Source organism: Aotus nancymaae, unplaced genomic scaffold (assembly GCF_030222135.1).
Source record: "Aotus nancymaae isolate 86718 unplaced genomic scaffold, 86718_ANA_hifiasm-v0.15.2.pri h1tg000108l, whole genome shotgun sequence".
NCBI classification, from domain to species: Eukaryota; Metazoa; Chordata; class Mammalia; order Primates; family Aotidae; genus Aotus; species Aotus nancymaae.
In genome coordinates, this window is record NW_026988523.1 from 10680366 (window position 1) to 10700969 (window position 20604).

At 39.8% G+C, this 20604-nt stretch overlaps 1 protein-coding gene across 5 annotated transcripts in view; it reads left to right on the forward strand.

Annotated features, from left to right (window-relative positions):
- RASAL2 (RAS protein activator like 2) overlaps positions 1-20604 on the forward strand; it is a 375087-nt gene that overhangs the window by 176935 nt on the left and 177548 nt on the right. For all 5 annotated transcript variants that reach the window (XM_012444491.3, XM_012444487.3, XM_012444488.3 and 2 more), the window contains exon 2: positions 5669-5793. In XM_012444491.3, coding sequence (XP_012299914.1) covers positions 5669-5793 — 125 coding nt within the window. The remainder of the gene's footprint in view (positions 1-5668; positions 5794-20604) is intronic.

Sequence of the window (20604 nt, forward strand, 5' to 3'; positions counted from 1 at the left end):
ACTTTGTGTAGGTATCTATATACATACTAACAGATGTTGATGTCCCTGAGACAGGCATATGAGTAAAGTCCATTTGCCAATCCTCACCTGGGTAATGACTGGTTTGCTGTTCCCCAGGAGGAGCTTTGCGACGTGCCAAAGGATTATTTTTTAGGCATATTTCACATCCTTTGACTATTTGTTGGACAGCCTTGAAGAGACTTTTTTCTGTAAATATGAATTTGGCCATTTGATATGTATTCTCTATACCCATATGGAAGGTTTGATGTAGGGTTTTGAGTACTTTCCATCGGCTGGCAGCAGGTAGGAGTACTCTTCCCTCCTCAATACCTAGCCATCCTGAAGGAAGATTATGTCCCTGGGAGATTGCCCACTCTACCTCCTTTGATGAGTATTGAGGTCTAGTTCCCTGTAGAGGGTTTTCTCATACTAAAGTTCCTTCTATAAATTCTTGTCTAGCTGCCCGTTTTGCCTCTAAATCAGCTTGGTGATTGCCCTCCGCTTCCTTCTCATCTCTTTTCTGGTGACCTCGGCAGTGTAAGACTCCTACTTCTTTGGATTCTCGGACAGCTTGTAATAAGTCTAAAATTTCCTTATGATGTTTAATAGGAGTTTCTGCTGAGGTTAGGAATTCTCTTTCCTTCCATATGGCAGCATGGGCATGCAGAACCAGGTGAGCATATTTGGACTCTGTGTATGTGTTTATTCTCTTCCCTTTTCCTAATTTGAGAGCTCGAGTGAGGGCTACTAGTTCTGCCAGCTGGGCACTAGTTCCAGGAGGAAGGAAATTACTTTCAAGCACTGTTTAATCACTGACTACTGCATATCCTGCCTTTCAAACTCCATTTTCCGTGAATGAACTTCCGTCAGTGTATAGGTTAAGATCAGAATTGGCTAGAGGAGTTTCTAAGAGATCCTCTCGAGCTGCATAGGTCTAGGCTATAACCTGCTGACCGTCATGTTCCTTGTTTTCCCCTTCCTCAGGAAGAAAAGTAGCTGGATTGAGGGCTGTGCATGTGCACAGCTCAAGTATAGGCCCTTCAAGCCTTAAAGCCTGATGTTTGAGTAAGCGGTTGTCAGACAACCATAGCCTCCTTTAGAGGCCAGAATTCCACCTACATCATGTGAAGTCCATTAAGTTAGATCTTTCCCTTGCACTATTTTAACAGCTTCTGAGATCAGTCTGGCCACCATGGCTATGACGCCAAGCAGTGTGGCCAGGCTTTTGCTACTGCATCAGTTTCCTTACTTAGGTATGCTACCAGTTGAGCGTGAGCTCCCAAGTCTGGGTGAGAACCCTAGTGCCACTCCTGACTTTTCCATAACATATAGGGAGAAGTTGTTCCCTGTAGGAAGGCTTAGAGTTAGAGCCTGCAGTAGTGCCTGCTTTAGGGTCTGAAAGGCTGCCTCAGCTATAGGGTCCCATTGTGTTAGATGGCTGTCAGCCTTTTGGGTTTCCTTAATCAGAGTGTATAGGGGTTTGGCTATTTCACCATATCTGGGAATCCACAATCAGCAGAAACCAGTTATTCCTAAGAATCCCTGCAACTATTTTAAGCTCTTTGGATGGGGTAAGGCTAGTATGGGTCGGAGACGTTCTCCATCAAGGACCCAAATGCCCTTAGATAAGAGATGCCCTAGGTATTTTACCTCTAGCCTATAAAGTTGGGCTTCTTATTTGGAAACCTTATATCCACAGGTGGCTAGAAAGTTTAGGAGGTCCTGAGTGGCCTGCTGACGCTGGGTTTCTAAGTTAGCAGTTAAAAGTAAGTCATCCATGTATAGAAGAACCAGGATACCTGGTTGTGAAAAATGACTAAGGTCCTGAGCTAAAGCCTGGCCAAACAGGTGGGGGCTATCTCAGAAGCCCTAGGGTAACACTGTCCAGGTGAGCTGAGAATTCTGGTCCAAAGGTCTTCAAAGGCGAACAGAAACTGGGAGTCAGGATGTAATGGAACACAGAAAAAGGCATCTTTAAAGTCCAGAACTGTAAGCCATTGTGCCTCTCCTGGTATTTGAGAGAGCAGGGTATATGGTTTGTGTACAGCTGAGTATAAAGGGAATACAGCTGATTAATAAGCCTGAGATCTTGCACTAGCCTCCATTGTCCATTAGGTTTTTGTACTCCTAAAATTGAAGTATTACAAGGGCTGTTATAGGACTTTACTAGATCCTGAGCTTTTAAGTTCCTTACAGTATCCTGTAGCCCCTTTTTGGCTTCTGGTCTTAAGGGGTACTATCTTTGGTAAGGAAAAGAGGTGGGATCCTTTAGCCTTATTTGAATTGAGCAGGCATTCTCTGCTCACCCAAATTGTTCCTCCATTGCCCAAACCTCGGGATTAATTCCTTCTTTAAATAATGGGCAGCAGAGAGGGATTTCCTCCCTGACAATGTTCATATAGCTAATGGTTCCTGCTCTGGCTAACAGGTCCTCCCACCCTAGTAAGGGAGTGGGACTTTCTGGCATGATGGGGAAGGCATGGGAAAAGAGTATATCTCCCAAGTTACAGCTTAGGGGCTGGGAGAAATATCAGGAGACTGCTTGCCCTAGGACTTCTTGGACAGTTACAGACTTGGAGGACAACCATCCAGCACAGGAAAGCAAAACTGAGAAGGCTGTGCCAGTGTCCAGGAGGAGATCGACCTCCTGGCCCTTTTTGGTTAGCTTTACCTGGGGCTTGGTGAGGGTGATGGCTTGTGCTGGCGCTTGCTCTGGGTACCCTTGATCCTGCTGTTGAGTCATCTGGTTAGCTGCCTCAGACCCTGGGAACCTTCTTCCCCTGGTGTGCCTTGCAGTGATCCCCTTTGCACAGTGGGCAAGGACGAGGAGGTGGTCTGTTCCTCTGGGGACAATTTCTCTTAAAGTGTCCTGGTAGGCCGCAGTGATAGCAAGCTCTGCCAGACTGGTGACTAACCCAAGCCTTTCTCTCTTCTGAGTCCCTTGGGTCTGCTTGCCTGAAGGCCATGACTAGGGCTGCAGCTTTTCTCTGGTCCCTCCTGTTCCTTTTAGCCTGTTCTTCCTGGTCTCCGTTATAGAACGCCAATGTTACTAGATTTAGTAATGATTCTAGACTCTGTTCTGGCCTTAGGGCCAGCTTCTTCTTTAAAGATCTTGGGTTAAATTGGTCCCAGTTTCCAGGCAAAACCACACCCCTTGTGGACCCGGGAAGATAAATTTTTTTTCTTAACACAGTCCCTCAGTAGGTGCATCCCTTTCTGTTGAAGTCATCTTGGTATTTGACTCTAAAAATAGGACTACATGTGGTAAAAATGTAACCAATATTTTTGTCCAAATCATGTGAAGAAAATCAGTTTTGACATAGCTTTTAAGTATAGACAAGAATATCCTATATGTGTACAAAAGGATTCAGATTTTCATTAAAGCTTTTTTTATGATAATTTTGAGATTTTGAAGTCAAAAGAAAACTTTGGAAGAACTGAAGATGCAGTTCTAACATAAAATAATTTAAGATGCTTAAACTATAAGGGGAGGGTTGAGGGTGGAGGAGTGAAGGTTGGTGTGGAATGGAGATGCTACAGATGTAGCATGTAATGCTGTGCACAGTGCAGAGGAGATAGAAACAGAAAATAAGGGGAGAAAAGACAAAACAGTGAACTTCTAAGAATTAATAACATGTCTAACCAAGCCCTAATACCATTGTTGGTTCTTGAACCTTGAATTATTTTTGGGAAGAGTTGATAAACTCCCCAACATGTAGAGTAGTTAGTTTCGATAGCCTCAGATAGAACAGGAAGTTAAGCCAGAAGAAACAATGAAGATAATATTGAATACCTGAAGGGATGTATAAAGAGAGACCTGCAGTAGTTCTACAAAGAGAGACATACAGCAACTGATTTGCTGTTAACTTACTTACTTTCTTTCTTTCTTTCTTTCTTTCTTTCTTTCTTCTTTCTTGTTTTTTGAGTCTCGCTAAGCTGCTGAGGCTGAAATGCAGTGATGCAGTCTCAGCTCACTGCAACCACCATCTCTCGGGTTCAGGCGATTCTCCCATCTCAGCCTCCCGAGTAGCTGGGATTACAGACAGCCACTATCATGTCTGGCTAAGTTTTATATTTTAATAGAGACAGGGTTTCACCATGTTGGCCAGGCTGATCTTGAACTCCTGACCTCCAATGATCCACCTGCCTTGGCTTCCCAGAGTACTAGGACTGCAGGCATGAGCCACCACACCCAACCTGTTGCTAACTTTCAACAGAACTCCAGCTATAATTATGCATATTTGGTTGTTTATAGTATAAGACACCCAGGAAATAATTTGGCTTTCCTTGAAGTCAAGCCAATGCCACTAATATATCTATCATCCTGTGACAAAAGACAAAAATTTTGCAGAAAACAATGATAATGAAAAATAATCATATAATAGATATAATGTGCTTTTTTATGATTTAAAGCTCCCCTGCCCTCATGGATGTTGGATTTCTAATCTTTCCAATTTGAGTTTTTCCTCTAGCATAATAAGTAGTAATAATGCATTTTAAGTAGTCTCTGTAATATATTCCCAAGAAGAATTAGTTCTTCATGCCTGAAGAACTTTTAATATATCGAGCTGTCATAAAAGCCTTATTTAATGGATCTAATGTGTACTTACACATTAAAATACGCACCCAGTTCCAACAGCTGAAATGAGTAAACTTTTTATATTAAAAAAAATTTTTTAAATGACAAAGATGTTAGTATCCACTTGGTATTTTATAAGGAAATGAGACAATTGGGAATTGCTGAGACATTTTGCTTAAATATTGGGTACCTCCATCTTTAAGTAGCATCATGGTAATATATTTAGATCTTTCCTTAAGAAAATCGTTTTCTATGTTTTTAAGATCTTGCTGGCCTCTAGTGGTAATGTGATGCTGTTGTTTAAACATTTTCAATTCTTTTTTTTTTTTTTTTTTTTTGAGACGGAGTCTCGCTCTTGTTACCCAGGCTGGAGTGCAATGGCGCGATCTCGGCTCACCGCAACCTCCGCCTCCTGGGTTCAGGCAATTCTCCTGCCTTAGCCTCCTGAGTAGCTGGGATTACAGGCACGCGCCACCGTGCCCAGCTAATTTTTTTGTATTAGTAGAGACGGGGTTTCACAATGTTGACCAGGATGGTCTCGATCTCTCGACCTCGTGATCCACCCGCCTCGGCCTCCCAAAGTGCTGGGATTACAGGCTTGAGCCACTGCACCCGGCCAAACATTTTCAATTCTTATGAGTGCAAAGCCATTTGGAAGGTCTAGTCTGCCAAAAACTTTACTCTCAGTGTTCTGGGTGAACAGTGTTCTCAAAGTGTACATGTAACATCATCTTTCTCCTAAAGACTAGGGAAGCTGTCTGAGTCACTCCGACTCTGTGTTTTGAATTAAGCTCTGAAGCAACCTCCCATTATTATAGTGTATGTACAGTGGTAATTACTGTGCAAACTTTGCACTAACAATTCTTCCCAGAGTGTTTCAGCCCTCCTCTCTGAAGATTCTAGGGCTATTTTTTCCTTATTCTGTTTATAACAGTTTTTATTTTCTTAAGAGGAAGTTTTAAATTTACCACTGAGATTCATGTTAAGGCTCACCTCTTTATTTGATTTTGAAGAATTTTACATTTGAAGTACTGGTTTACTAAGCAAGATAATGATTTGTCACTTTTGTTTTTCCCTTTTGTCATGCAGATGTGAAAGGGCCACCCACCCATCGTCTGTCTTGTGGTCAGTCACCCTACACAGAGACAACATGGGAGCGGAAGTATTGCATCCTCACAGACAGCCAGTTGGTATTGCTCAACAAGGAGAAGGAGGTGAGATGGATATTATTCAGGAAAGTTACTTTCCTCTTCTGAGTAAATTCCTGAGATTACCTAGTTTTTGTTTCCATTTGGTAAGTTATATTATAAAAATAAAGGCTTGATGAATGATATATATATAAGTCTAAAAGGCTGCTAATGTTGTAAAGATATGTTATTTTCATGAAGAAGTGGGTTTCCACAAGATAGGGCTGGATTTTCACTAAGAAACGGTGAAAGAGATGTTGAGTTAAACTGAGGAGTTTGGAATGGGAAGGGGTTGGATTGTATAGGCCTGGCCCTGAAAATGGTCTAGAAGGGGCCATTGGAAATTGTAAGTTTCTACTTCGTAGCAAAAACAAATGCCATTAATTGGATTAATTGAAAGAGGTTTAATGAAGGGACTATTTGCAGATGTGTGGGCAGCATAAAGGACCTATCAGAGTGAGGAAGCACCCACAAGCTAGCAATCGCAGAAAGCCTAGTTATCACCCTAGGCTTCCAGAGCAAGGGAAGAAAGCAGTGTTTCTGGAACCTAGAGAACTGTAGTTGCATGAGAGAGCTGCTTGACAGTTGCTGTAGTTATACACAAAAGAACACAGCCTCTCCCAAACAAAAATGGCCAGCAGGGAGGAAGTAAGACAGAATAAACACCCCACATTTTTTCTTCTGCCCTTCTGATTTCTTGCCAGTGTCACCTATTGGCCAACTCTAACTCGAAGGCAGAAAAACGTTGCTTTTTGGTGTATTCTGTAGAGGTCAGCTTCCTAAAACACATAACAAGGTCAAGAAGGACAAAGATTAGAAAATATCTGGCAAGGTAGACAGAATGTAACCAGGACAGATGTCCAGTTCTAGATGTACTTTCTATTCTTCTAAATTAAAAACCTCTTAAACTTACCACGTCCTTACTATTTTATTCCTTGAACTGTTACAGTTTATAAATCCTTCCACATCTAGCTCATTTATTTGCTTATTGGTGATTAATCAGATAATTGATATTCTGCTTTGGTTATGATAAAACTACTCCATAAAAGCATCACAGTTCCCAATTTCTATCATATAAGAAAAAAGTGAATATAATCTTTTTTTTTTTTGAGACAGAATCTCACTCTGTCGCCCAGGCTGGAGTGCAATGGCACGATCTTGGCTCACTGCAACTTCCGCCTCCTGGGTTCAAGCAATTCTCCTGCCTCAGCCACCTGAGTAGCTGGGATTACAGGCATGTGGCATCATGCCCAGCTAATTTTTGTATTTTTAGTGGAGACGGGGTTTCACCATTGGTCAGGCTGTTCTCAAACTCCTGACCTCATGATCCGCCTGCCTTGGCCTCCCAAAGTGCTAGGATTACAGGCATGAGCCACCGCGCCCAGCCAAGTAAATATAATCTTGACAAAGAAGAGGAATAATGAGAGGGAAGGAGAAGAGCTCATTCAATGAAGGAGAAAGATAATTGCCAAAACTATGTAAATAACTAGAAAGATGTAGGTAGAATATTTATTCAGTAAATCACCTTCCAGAGGTGAGTTCAAAAGAAGCAAAGAACAGGAAGCACATTTCTTAATCCTCATCTGTGAACCCCTACCTCGCCTTTCTCTTCTCTTGCTCCTTCTTCCTTCCCTGTCCCTTCTCTTATCCATCAGCATTTTTTAATATGGTAAGGATAATACCAATAAAACAATGTCTGTTTCTTGTATTTTAATAAGCATTGCTTACTTTCAAGAGCCTTGTTAATATGCCTCTATGAAGAACTTGCTTATTCTTTTTCTCTAGCCATTGAAAATATCTTTTACATTTATCATCTCCCTACCCATAACCCTTTTCCAGTATTTTAATATTCTTAAATTTAATTTTATTAAAATAACTGAATAAAGGTCAGACTTTTCTAGAACAAGTTGTATATGTTGCTATGTTCATATTAAGTAGATACATAATAAAAATTGGTAAAGTGAACATTAATATAGAACATTTCTCTTTATTCAAACTATTCAAAATATTTATTTTAACCAACGTACTGTCAGCAGTCTTTTCTCAGAACTATTAATCAGGAGTAATATAGGTCAGGCACGGTGGCTCATGCCTGTAATCCCAGCACTTTGGGAGGCCGAGACGGGCGGATCACTAGGTCAGGAGATCAAGACCGTCCTGGCCAACGTGATGAAACCCTGTCTCTACTAAAATACAAAAAATTAGCTGGGCGTGGTGGTGCGAGCCTGCAGTTCCAGCTACTCGCAGGCTGAGACAGGGGAATCGCTTGAATCCAGGAGGCGGAGGTTGCAGTGAGCCAAGATCACGCCACTGCACTCCAGCCTGGTGACAGAGCAAGACTCTGTCTCAAACAAAACAAAACAAACCAAACAAAACAAAAAGGAGTAATATAAACAGATCATTTGCCATCTTTTTGCCCTTACCTACATTTTATTCAGTTTACTACTGTAAGAGATGAAATAGCTTTAAGTATAGATAGCAGAAAGTTAAGAAGCATGCCTTTTCCAGAACCAAGGTACAGTTCCTCAGTTATAATCAATTGAGTAACCTGCATTTGGGCCACCTTTTGTCTCTTAAAATAACTGTCCATGATAAATAATTTTCTAAATCACTACCTTTTGTACTTTATCCATTTTTATGCCAGTCATCACGAGTAACCCTAAACACCTGGGGAACCCTCATCCCCTATGCTGCATGTACTCTCCCCATGGCTCTGTGTATTCTCTTTTCCGACACCGTCTTCCACTTGTCCTTCCCCAAGACCTCTTGTAACCCTTTCACTATGTCCACTGCAATTCCAGGTTCATCATCAGCAAAACCAGCTGTTTCTTCTACCTCTTCTCTGTAGGGGTCCCTTAATTTGTTAATCTTACAAGAACCAAGATCTTCCCTGAGGATACTGTCTTCCCTGAAGTTTTGTCAGTGAATGGCTGTTTTTCCCCTGCAGTTCTCCTACCATAATGTCTAGGATATCTAGGATAGGTGTCTTCCTCTTTCAGGGCTGCTGTCTATTCTCCCTTGTTTTCCCTAAAATGTCCAAATTCTGAATCTCACATTGTAGTCACTTTTTTTTTTTTGAGACAGAGTCTCACTCTTGTTGCTCAGGCTGGAGTGCAATGGTGCAATCTTGGCTCACTGCAACCTCCGCCTCCCAAGTTCAGGTGATTCTCCTGCTTCAGCCTCCCAAGTAGCTGGGATTACAGATGCCTGCCACCACGCCCAGCTAATTTTTTGTATTTTTAGTAGAGACACGGTTTCACAATGTTGGCCAGCCTGATCTCCAATGTGATCCACCCACCTCCGCTTTCCAAAGTGCTAGGATTGCAGGCATGAGCCACCACACCCGGCCTATAGTCATCTTTTAACCTTCCTCGTCATTTTTTGTTGATTCTATCCCCTGGGTCATTATCTCTAAGAATACTCCAGTTTTAATTTTTTATGATTTTAATATCCATAGAGATACTTTTCTTTTGTAACACACTGGCTCTCAATTCCTTGAACGCCTTCTTTAAGGATCCTACCTTATTGCTGCAACTTCTTCGTATTCACAATTGTGTGCATATTACTGTTTGACTAATACCTTCTATCTTTCTAGCTCATTTCTTATTTCAATGATCCTTCAACTTTCTGGGACCTATTACCCATTGATCTTGTCACCTTTTCTGCCTTTTATAAATCCTCTCTCTCCTCTTCATCCAGTCTGAGTTCCATGGTCATTCTCATCACTCCTTTGCATACTGTTTCCTTGCCCTTCTCTTGCTTCATCATACATACTTGGCAAAGTGATAGCTCAAGTGAATCTTTCTCTTTATCTCATCCTTGCGGCATAATGTATCTAGAGAAAATTACACACACCATGCTGACTGGTGTTAAACGATTGGCTGGAAACCTCATGTGAGCCCATAATGCTGCTTGGCAATCACAAAACATTTTCCCGCTTCAGTTACTGTCCCACTCTCCTGGACTAGTGCTTCACATTCTGTATGTGGTTAAGTACCAGTTTTCCCTCCACGCACCTTGTCATGGTCAATAAAATACAATAAAGTGGATTGTTAAGAAAAAAAATTAAAAAGAAAAACATAAAAATGCAATCCCACTTCTGGGTATCTACCCAGATGAAAAGAAGTCATTGTATAAAAAGGATACTAGCACACACATGTTTACAGCAGCACATTCACACTTGCAGAAATGTGGAACCAGCCCAAATGCCCATCAATCAAGAGGTAGATAAAGAAAATATAGTATATGTATATACTGTGAAATACTACTCAGCCATAAAAAGAAATGAAATAATGGCATTTGAAGCAAACTGTATGAAACTGGAGACCATTATTCTAAGTGAAGTAACTTAGAAATGGAGTATGTTCTCACTCATAAGTGGGAGCTGAGCTGAGGATGCAAAGGAATAAGAATGATAAAACGGACTTTGGGGACTCATGGGAAAGGGTGGGAGGGAGGTAAGGGATAAAAGACTACACGTTGGGTACAGTGTACACTGCTCAGGTGATGGGTGCATCAAAACCTCAGAAATCACCACTAAAAAACTTATCTGTGTAACCAGGCACCACCTGTTACCTCAAAAACCTTTTGAAATAAATAATAATTAAAAATTTTAAAAATATATTAAGACCACATTTTTATTGGGCTTAATAGACATTAAATCACAATTCAGTAAGTATGCTCAGCATAATCATAACGTAGGAAAAGAAGGAATAGAATGACAAAAAATATATATATTCGTGGAAAGTAGGCTGTACAAACCCACTGATCACACCAAGTGTGCTACTTCTCAGTTTCTATACTATTTAGTTTTTTGTGGACTAGTCACAATTTGCAGAACAACACAGGAGCTTGAACTACACTTTGAGTAGCACAGTCCAGAATGATTTCTAAGATGATGTTTTTCATACCTTCTCCTATCTCCTCACACTGCCAGTCTCTTCTTTATTATTCCCAATTAAAGCTGATTGTTTTACTTATTACTTCACTGAGAAAATTAAAGAATTCACAAGAGAACTTCTGCATACTACATTACTGTATCTGCCTAACAGTAACTGTTGCCTTCTACTCTGATATTTCTTTTTCTTTTTCTTTTTTTTTTGAGATGGAGTTTTGCTCTTGTCACCCAGGCAGTGGTGCCATCTCAGCTCACTGCAGCCTCCACCTCCTGGGTTCAAAGAACTCTCCTGCCTCAGCCTCCTGAGTAACTGGGATTACAGGCACCCGCCACCAAGCCCAGCTAATTTTTTTGTGTTTTTAGTAGAGATAGGGTTTCACCATGTGGGCCAGGCTGGTCTCAAACTCCTGACCTCAGATGATCCGCCTGCCTCAGCCTCCCAAAGTGCTGGATGGATTACAGGCATGAGTCACCGTGCCTGGACGATTTTACTTTTTTAACTGTGGTTGAACTGTCCACTATGGTCAGCCTTTCTGCTTGTGTTCATTCCATTATTTCTAGCCTGTTCAAGGATATATCACTAGCAATTCTCCCCTACTTTTTTTTAAAAACATTTTAGTTTTTTGCTCTTTACCATGTCATTCCCATCAGCATGCTATTTTCTCTCTCTCTCTTTTTTTTTAAGCAGAATTTTGCTGTCTCCCAGGCTGGAGTGCAATGGTGTGATCTCGGCTCACTGCAACCTCCACCTCCTGGGTTCAAGCAATTCTTTTGCCTCAGCCTCCTGAGTAGCTGGGGTTACAGACATGTGCCACCACACCCAGCTAATTTTTGTATTTTTAGTAAAGGTGGGCTTTCACCATGTTGGCCAGGCTGGTCTCAAACTCCTGACCTCAGGTGATCCACCCATCTCAGCCTCCCAAATGTTGGGATTATAGGCATGAGACACCGCGCCTGGCTCTTTTTCTAATCTGAAAACAATAAATACTGTATTAACCTCACTGTACCTCCAGCCACCACCTCTTTCTCTTCTCTTCTTTATAGAAAAAATTCTCAAAACATCTATGCTCATTGTCTTTAATTCCTATTCTCTCTTAAATCTATTCCAGTCAGACTCTTGCCCACATCACTGCCAGAATTGTGTTTGCTCACTAGTGACCTTCACATTGCTAAATTCAGTAGTCAGTTCTCAGTTCTCATCCCTTTTTTTTGTTTTTGTTTTTGTTTTTGATTTTTTTTTTTTTTTTTTGGAGACAGAGTCTTGCTCTGTCACCCAGGCTAGAGTGCAGTGGCACAATCTTGGCTCACTGTAACCTCCACCTCTCTGGTTCAAGCAATTTTCTGCCTCAGCCTCCTGAGTAGCTGGGATTACAGGCACCTGCCACCACGCCTGGCTAATTTTTGTATTTTTAGTAGAGACCATATTGGCCAGGCTGGTCTTGAACTCCTGCCCTCGTGATCCACCCACCTCGGCCTCCCAGAGTACTGGGATTACAGGCATGAGCCACTGTGCCCAGCCTCAGTTCTCATCTTAATTTGCTAATGGTATTTAATGCAGTTGATTGCTCATTTCTTCCCCTAAAATAACTTTTCTTACTTGGCTTCCATGACACTGTGCTCTTTTTATTTTTTTCTGCTTCTCTGAAGTTCCTTTTGAGTCATCTTTACAGATTTCTTTTCTTTTCTCCAAATCTTAACATGGAAGGTACCACAGAGTTCAGTCCTGGGACTTGACTTCCTTAGGGATCTCATCTAGTCTTGAGGCTCTAAACATGTCCCCTAATGCTGATGATTCCCAATTTTATATCTTAAAACTCCACATCACTGTTTCTCTCTTAAAGAGATGGAGTCTCACTATGTTACCCAAGCTGATCTCTAACTCTTGGGCTCAAGTGATCCTCCCACCTCAGCCTCCCAAAGTGCTGGGATTACAGGCATGAGCCACTGTACCAGGCCATCTTTCTTCTCTAGACACATATATCCATCTGTGCATTACACATCTCTACTTGGCTATGTAAGTCATTTCCAGCATGCCCCACACTTCAGCCCTAATCTTCACTCCATAACTTACCAGAGGTTATCCTATCTCCATTAATAGCAACTCCATCCTTCCAAATTTCAAAGGCCCAAAACTTCCTAACTTGCTCCTTTCCAGATACACTGGTTTTGTCACTATTCCATGAAAACAATCAAGCATGTTCCTTCCTAAGGCCTTAGTATTGGCTTTTTCTTCTGCATGGAATATTCTTCCCTCTAATATTTCACGGCTCACTTTCTCACCTCCTTTATCTCTTTGCTTACATACCACATACTTAGTAAAGCCAACCCTAACTAACCTATTTTAAATTGCTACTTCTCCCCACATCACTATCCAAAACTTCTGATCTAATTACCTGGCTCTAATATTTTTTTCTGTAGCATTTGCCAGCTGCTAAAATGCTATATAATTTATTTATTATGTTCATGGTCTCTCCTTCTGGAATATAAGCTTTGGAGCAAAGATTTTGTCTGTTTTGTTCTAGGATGTATCTGCCAGTGCTTAGAACAGTTCCAGAAACATAGGTAACTGTCAATAAATATTTGTTGAATGAGTGTTGCAAGAGCCAAATTATAAACTTTTATTTCTGAATGTCCATTTCCTTAATATAAGTTGAAGAGAAGAGATCATCTATCTTTTCTTTCTATGATATATCTACCCAGAACATACAACTTAATTCTTTATTTTTCTAAAACTAATAAAAAGAGGAGAAAAATAATTGATGAGGTGCTTTTCTACAGTTGAATACATGATTCCATCTCTAATTACTGAGCACCTATCATTATGTTTAGTATTGTGGTCACAAATATGCAGTTTTGTTGAGACACGCTGAGGTAAAATAAAACCATTTGGAATTAGATAGAGGTGGTAATTGCACAACATTGTGAATGTACTAAATGCCACCCAATTATTCACTTTAAAACAGTAAATTTTATGTAATACAAAGTTTGCCTCAATAAGTTTATTTTTTAGTTGTAATATATCCATAAGAGAAAGATTAACTGAGGTATGGCCTAGGATGGATTACAGTATGGAGTGGAAAATGCCAAAAAAGTGTTTTACAGAGAAATTTATGCTTGGGCATACATATATCCATATATATATAAGGATACAAAGTCAAGAAACATATATGTCTTTGGTAAATTGCAAAATATTCAGAGTTAACATAGTTTGCAAGATGAAAAGTGATAACTAGCAAGAACTAGATAATGAAGAACCTTAAAGGCTATGATGAGGAATTTGGATTTTATTCTGGAAATGATCTGGACCAAGGAAAGGGTATTTAGCAAGGTAATGACATCATCAGATTTGCTTCTTAGAGAAGTAACTCTGTTGATTATATGGAAAATGGATGAAAGGGATTAGAAGCAAATAGATGAGTTAGAAGATTATTGCAGTAGACCAGGTGAAGAATAATGAAGGGATAAATTTACAAAACAGTTTACGAAAACAGTTTAATGCCCTCAGGTGTTTATGTTCTGCCATTACAAAATTGGGAAAATTAAATTAAATCTCCAGGAAAAAAAATGTGAAGCCATTGATTTACTTGCTACTTGAATAAGTTTAACTTTCTATTAATTTTATGATATGAAAAGATTATAAATCCATTTCTTGTGTAAGGACCAGAAGATGCTGTCACCCTTCTACTTTTCACCCACACTTAAGAATTATAAAGAATGTGGCTCTGGTGCAGTGGCTCACTCCTGTAATCCCGACACTTTGGGAGTCTGAGGCAGGTGGATCACAAGGTCAGGAGTTCAAGACCAGCCTGGCCAACATGGTGAAACCACATCTCTGCTAAAAATACAAAAATTAGGTGGGCATGGTGGCAGGTGCCTGTAATCCCAGCTACTCGGGAGGCTGAGACAGAAGAATGGTTTGAACCTGGGAGGCAGAGGTTTTAGTGAGCTGAGATCCCACCATTGCACTCCAGCGTGGGCAACAAGGTGAGACTCCAACTCAAAAAAAAAAAAAGAATGTAACTCTTATCCTCGGAATTTGGCAATGAATAATTTACAATTTCTTGAAATGAGTTAAGAAATTTCCTGCTAAAATTCTCTAAAAAGGTGGTTTTAAACATTAATCAAGTCATCATGAGGGTGTTTATTGCTGTATTAAAAAGATGAATTAGAAGGATTCTCTAAGGATTTAAACTGAATCCTTAGCCAGGCACTGCTAGAATGTGGGAGGATTATATTAGTCTAGTATCACTCATATATGAAGTCAGTGTGTGGGATCTTTTAATGCTTTCTCTTAACTCTTGCATGTTTCTTGTCAGAACTGGGGAAAAGTCTGTTGGAGGAGTATATATGGGAAGAGTGTTAAATATACCAATTACCAATCTGGGAATGTTGTAGAAGGGTAGATTGGGGCAGAATGCTGAAAGGGAAGCTTGCTGGAGATGTCACCTTGAGAAATGACTTACTGGTTCAGTAAACTGCTTCATGCAAATTGTGCCAAATAGGCATTGCTTATGTGCTATGAAATATATATTTCCTTGCCTGAGTGACAGGAAAGGCCCCAGCTGGCTTGATACCAATCCAGTTCAAAGAGGGCACAAGAGGCCATTTGACTTCCATTTTGCTTGCAAGAGATGAGACCAAGTAAACGTGAGATTAAGGAGTCGGGGAAATGGTAGAGAAGACAAACATGAACCCCTCTGAGGTACAGCCCCATTATAAAAATACAGAAGAGAGCTGAATTTTTGTTTATTTCTTTTGGCAATAACAGTCTATTAGGCAGGGTACATTTGACTCCATTTTTCTTAATGCAAATTCTACTTTCTATATTTGGAATGTTTAAGGCTGGATGCTAGTGTTTAAGCAGCAAGGCATTTACAATGACACTTTTTAAATATTTTAAACACTTGTCTTTTGAAAGGCAGTGTTTAAATATTTAAACATTTTTCTTTTGAAAGATAGTGTTTACACTCATATGTTGATGAAAATATGAAAATATTAGTCTTCATGCAAATAGCTAAAAATTAACTATTATTTATTCTGGGGTAAGCTACCTGTGGCATACTTCATTCAGAACCACTTTTAAGTTATTCAATAGATATATAATATGCCCTTATATGTTATTCACTATGCTAGAAGTACAAATAACAAGATAGATCTTTCCTCTCTCTCGCCCACAGCAAGTTTAGTGGTAAAAATAAAACAATTTTAAAGTGACATTTGATAACACAAGTAAACTGGATAGAATAAGGTAAACTGGATAGAAAAAGAGAAAGAAATCCATTTATTATAAGGAAACTTGGCCTAAGTATGTCATTAAGATGCCACTGGCAATGGGAATTACCAAAGGAAAGCTTAATAAAAGAAGCAATTTGATCAAAGTTAGGTGTTATAAATATTAATCTTTAGGATGAATTGGAAGAACAAGACACAGAAAAGAGACAGAACAATTAGGAAACTGCCATTCCTCAGATCTAAAAGTCTGAGTGGCTTTTCAGTGCTCCCCATGCATTGTCTGCTATTCCAGCCCTCTCAACATGTTCATAATATGTTTTGGTGTTTTATCCGTTTTCTCACTCTTAAGAGGCTCTAGCTAAATTGGCCTACTCCCTGTTCCAAAACAAAACAAAAAAGTCTTATACTTACCATCTTCTTGGCTGATGTTATGCTTTTTCCTTTGCCTAAAATGGCCCCCATCTCTGCCTATCATTCATTCATTTGTGAACTATTTTAAGGTTTGGGGATTTACTGGTAAAGTACAAACTGTTAACTTACATGGAATTAGTTGCATAAATGAATAATTATAATTTAACACAATAAGTATAATGACAGAAAAAGATGTGTTACTGGAGGAACTAAATGGAAGTGTACCTTAACCTTCCCTTAGAGGACTGGTAGAGGAGGAAGATTCCTGGAAAAGACAATGCCTAAGCTAAGCCTCAGGATGAATAAGCATTTACCTTGCAGATGTAGAACAGAAAAGAAAATGAGGAAAAACATTTCAGGATGAGAGAACAAACTAAGCCATGGCACTGAACTACAAAATAGGGAATGTGTTAAAGAACTGCAAGCAATTTGGTATTTCTAGAGTGAAGTCTAAAACTGAACACAAAGACAAAGACAGTGGCCAGATTGTGGAAGATCTGGTTTACTATATTAGGGAGCTTTTACTTTATATGATAGTAGTTTTTAAACCCTTTTTAAAGCAGAAGGATACTTTCTTTGTAGAAAAGCTTATGCAGAAGCCCTGCACAACAGATACACTGAGAATTGTGTTCAGGTTGGAGCAAAGATACTTCCCCCAACCCCACATACTTACATACACAAACACACCACCACTCCTTTGAAAACCACTGCCAGAGGCAAAGAACTGCTGAAGGGCTTTAAACCTCAGAATGACATGACCATATTTGCATTTTGGAACTATTATGATAACTTTGTAAAGGATAGCTTTAAGGGGCAGAATGTCCCAGGGAGATACCAGTGAAGAAACTGTTGCAGGAGTTTGGTTAAGAGATAAATAGAGGCTTTTGGTACCAGCTATGACAGAATGGTACAAGACTGGCCCTCCCACTGTACAACAAAAAAATAGGATACCATCCCCTCATCAAATATATACAGAGAGAAAGCATGTAAATGCAACTCTTTTCAGTGATTGGACAATAGGCAGCCACTGCGGTGGTCACCATTGCCCAGGTGTCTGCTGCATACTATTTCCCGACTGTGGTGCTGTAATCTGGAGGCCAGGCCAGGCAGAATACAGTGGACTCACTGAGCCGAGGAGGCACAGAACAGAATTTTGCATCTGAAAGGGCTAGAATTTGCTGGTTAGGATACCAGAGAGTCTTTGGCCAAGAGCTGGAATACACATATCCAGGGAAAGACTACATAAGTTTTCCAGAGAGAAACTGAAGTATTGAAAACAGAATAGAGATACTAGTGGTCATGCTGAGCAATGACAGAGATCTGATCCTGCCAGTGAGAAACCTGTTTAAAACCTGACCACTCCAGGAATACAGCTGAGAAATCAAAAGATCATACCTCAAAAATGTGGAAATTGAGGTTCACTAAGGCCAAATGATTTATTTATACCTTCACACGTAGTACTGGTGGCCAAGGACTAATAAGTGAATAATTAGAATTGATACAGAGTATAGATCAGTGGTTCTCTACTTCGCATGTCTAGAATGTCTAGGAGTGGTCTAAGCATTGTTATTTTTTTTTTCTCCTAAGAAAAAAGATAACATGTGCAGAATGTGCAGGTTGTTACATAGGTATACAGGTGCCATGATGGTTTGCTGCACCTATTATCCATCCTCTAAATTCCCTCCCCTCACCCCCTACCCGGCAATAGGCCCTGGTGTGTATTGTTCTCCTCCCTGTGTCCATGTGTTCTCATTGTTCACCTCCCACTTACGAGTGAGAACAGCATTGGTATTTTTTAAAGCTCCCATAGATGATTATAAGTTGCAGCCAAGGTTGAGAATATCTTTCATACGTGACACTTCTAGATGCTTACCCATAATAGGAAAGAGAGAAAACAACACCTTAAGCCACCTTAGTGAGCATCAGAATCAATTGGAGGCTTGCTAAAACACAGATTGCCGAGCTCTACCCTGAGTTTCTGATGCAGTAGGTGGGGGTGGGTGGGCGGTACTGAGAATGTGGTTTTCTAACAAGTTCCTGGGTTATGCTGTTGCTGCTGGTACCTAGACCATGTATTTTGAGAACCAGTGCCTTAAGGAGATAAGAAAGTTGAGGAATGTTTTTTTTCTTTAAGGTACTGAAAAATCCTCTTAAGCATATAGTAGTCCTGAGCACCTTTTTAGCATTCTTTAGGAAAAGAAAAAGGAAGAGCTTTCTAATGCTAGTTAGCATAATCTTGATTTCCTGTACTTGACTTTCTAATCTGTATGAGTTCAGATTGAAATAAAAATTAATTTTCATATGATTCTAAATAATATGAAAGGCAATTTTACAGAAAATGAAATTGTGTGTGTTTGTGTGTGTATGTATGTATATATATAAATAAAATATGTGCCATATTGCTTTTCTATTTTCATGGATGGTTTGGAATTAACAGAGAGGACAAGGAACCAGAGATCTAGTTTGGCTTTGTTATTAATATATCTTAGATACCTGAGATGTCATTTACTCCTTTTTTACTTTCTTTGTCTAAAATGGAATGAAGTTGAAGTGCTTGGTTTCGTTTGTTTGTTTGTTTTTGAGAGACAGGGTCTCACTCTGTCACCCAGGCTGGAGTACAGTGATGTGTTCATAGCTCACAGCAGCCTTGGATTCCTGTGCTTAAGTGATCCTTCTGCTTCCGCCTTCCAAGTAGCTGGGACTACCAGTACACGCCACTACAGTTGGCTAATTTTTGTTTTTAATTTTTTTAGAGATGGGCATCTTACTATATTGCACAGGGTCTTGAACTTCTAGCCTCGAGATTCTCCCACCTCGGCCTCTCAAAGTGCTGAGATTTCAGATGGGAGCCCCACTGCGCCTTGAATTTTTTTTTTTTTTTTTGAGACAGTTTTACTCTTCTTGCCCAGGCTGAAGTGCAATGGTGCAATCTCAGCGCTCACTGCAACCTCCACCTCCCGGGTTCAAGTGATTCTCCTGCTTCAGCCTTCCAAGTAGCTAGGATTACAGGCATACATCACCACGCCCAGCTGATGTTTTGTATTTAGTAGAGGTGGGGTTTTACCATGTTGCTCAGGCTGGTCTCTAACTCCTGACCTAAGGTGATCCACCACCCGTCTCGGCCTCCCAAAGTGCTGGGATTACAGGCGTGAACCACTGCACTCGGACAATTTTTTTTTTAATTGAGGCAAAAGAAGAAGAGAAGAAGCCCCATTATAAGGCTACATGGCCAAAGAAGAAGAAAAAAGAAAATTTACTCTCATATTATAGAACTTGGAAGATACATAATTTTTACAAGCAATTCAGTATAAACAAGTAAATATGAACTAGTAAACTAAATTAGGACAATCAGAATGAAGAAAATTGCTTGGGTATAACTGATTATCTTAGCTATATGCTAAGATTTGCGCATTTCAGCTTGGGTCATTTGAAAGTACTTGAAATAGGCTCCATCCAATTTTAAAGGAGTAGATCAATATCTTTTTAATATTTTAGCTAAGAAGCAATCTGTAGTGTGGCTCAGGGTGGATCACCTGAGGTCAGGAGTTTGAGACCAGCCTGGCCAACATTGTGAAACCCCGTCTCTACTAAAAATAGAAAAAAATTAGTTGGGCATGGTGGTGTGTGCCTGTAATCCCAGCTACTTGGGAGGCTGAAGCAGGAGAATCACTTGAACTTGGGAAGCAGAGGTTGGAGTGAGCCAAGATCACACCATTGCACTCCAGCCTGAGTAACAAGAGCAAGACTCCGTTTCAAAAAAAAAAAAAAGAAGAAAGAAAGAAAGTAAAATATTCTTAAGAAAACGAAGTTTAGAATAAAAGTTACATCATGTTCCCTGTATCCTAGATGAGAAGTAAAATGGCCTAATCTTTCAAAGTGATACTTTGAATACAACCTTTGATCCTATTTTAAGCTTAAATATTGGGAATTAAAGAGTCTACATTAAAGCTTGGAGAAAATTGAGTGAATTTTAGGCCCAAATAAGAAATTTGCTATATTGTATTTATTCTCTCCTTTGATATTGTAGAGATAAAATATGTCCTCATAGAGGCCATTCTTACATTTTCCTGGATATGACCTTTATAAATTTGCATAGAAAAAATATTTCCTCCTAAAACACCATAAAAAACTCCTGCTTTTTTTCTGCATGGTTTAGGCCTTTATTATTTAAGATAATAGGCATTTTTAGAACTATTATCAATAGTTTATTTATTTAGATTCAACTATTTCTTCAAAGAACTAGACTATTTTTTCCAAATTTACTCTCATTCTTCCCACTTATAAGGCAGATACAGGAT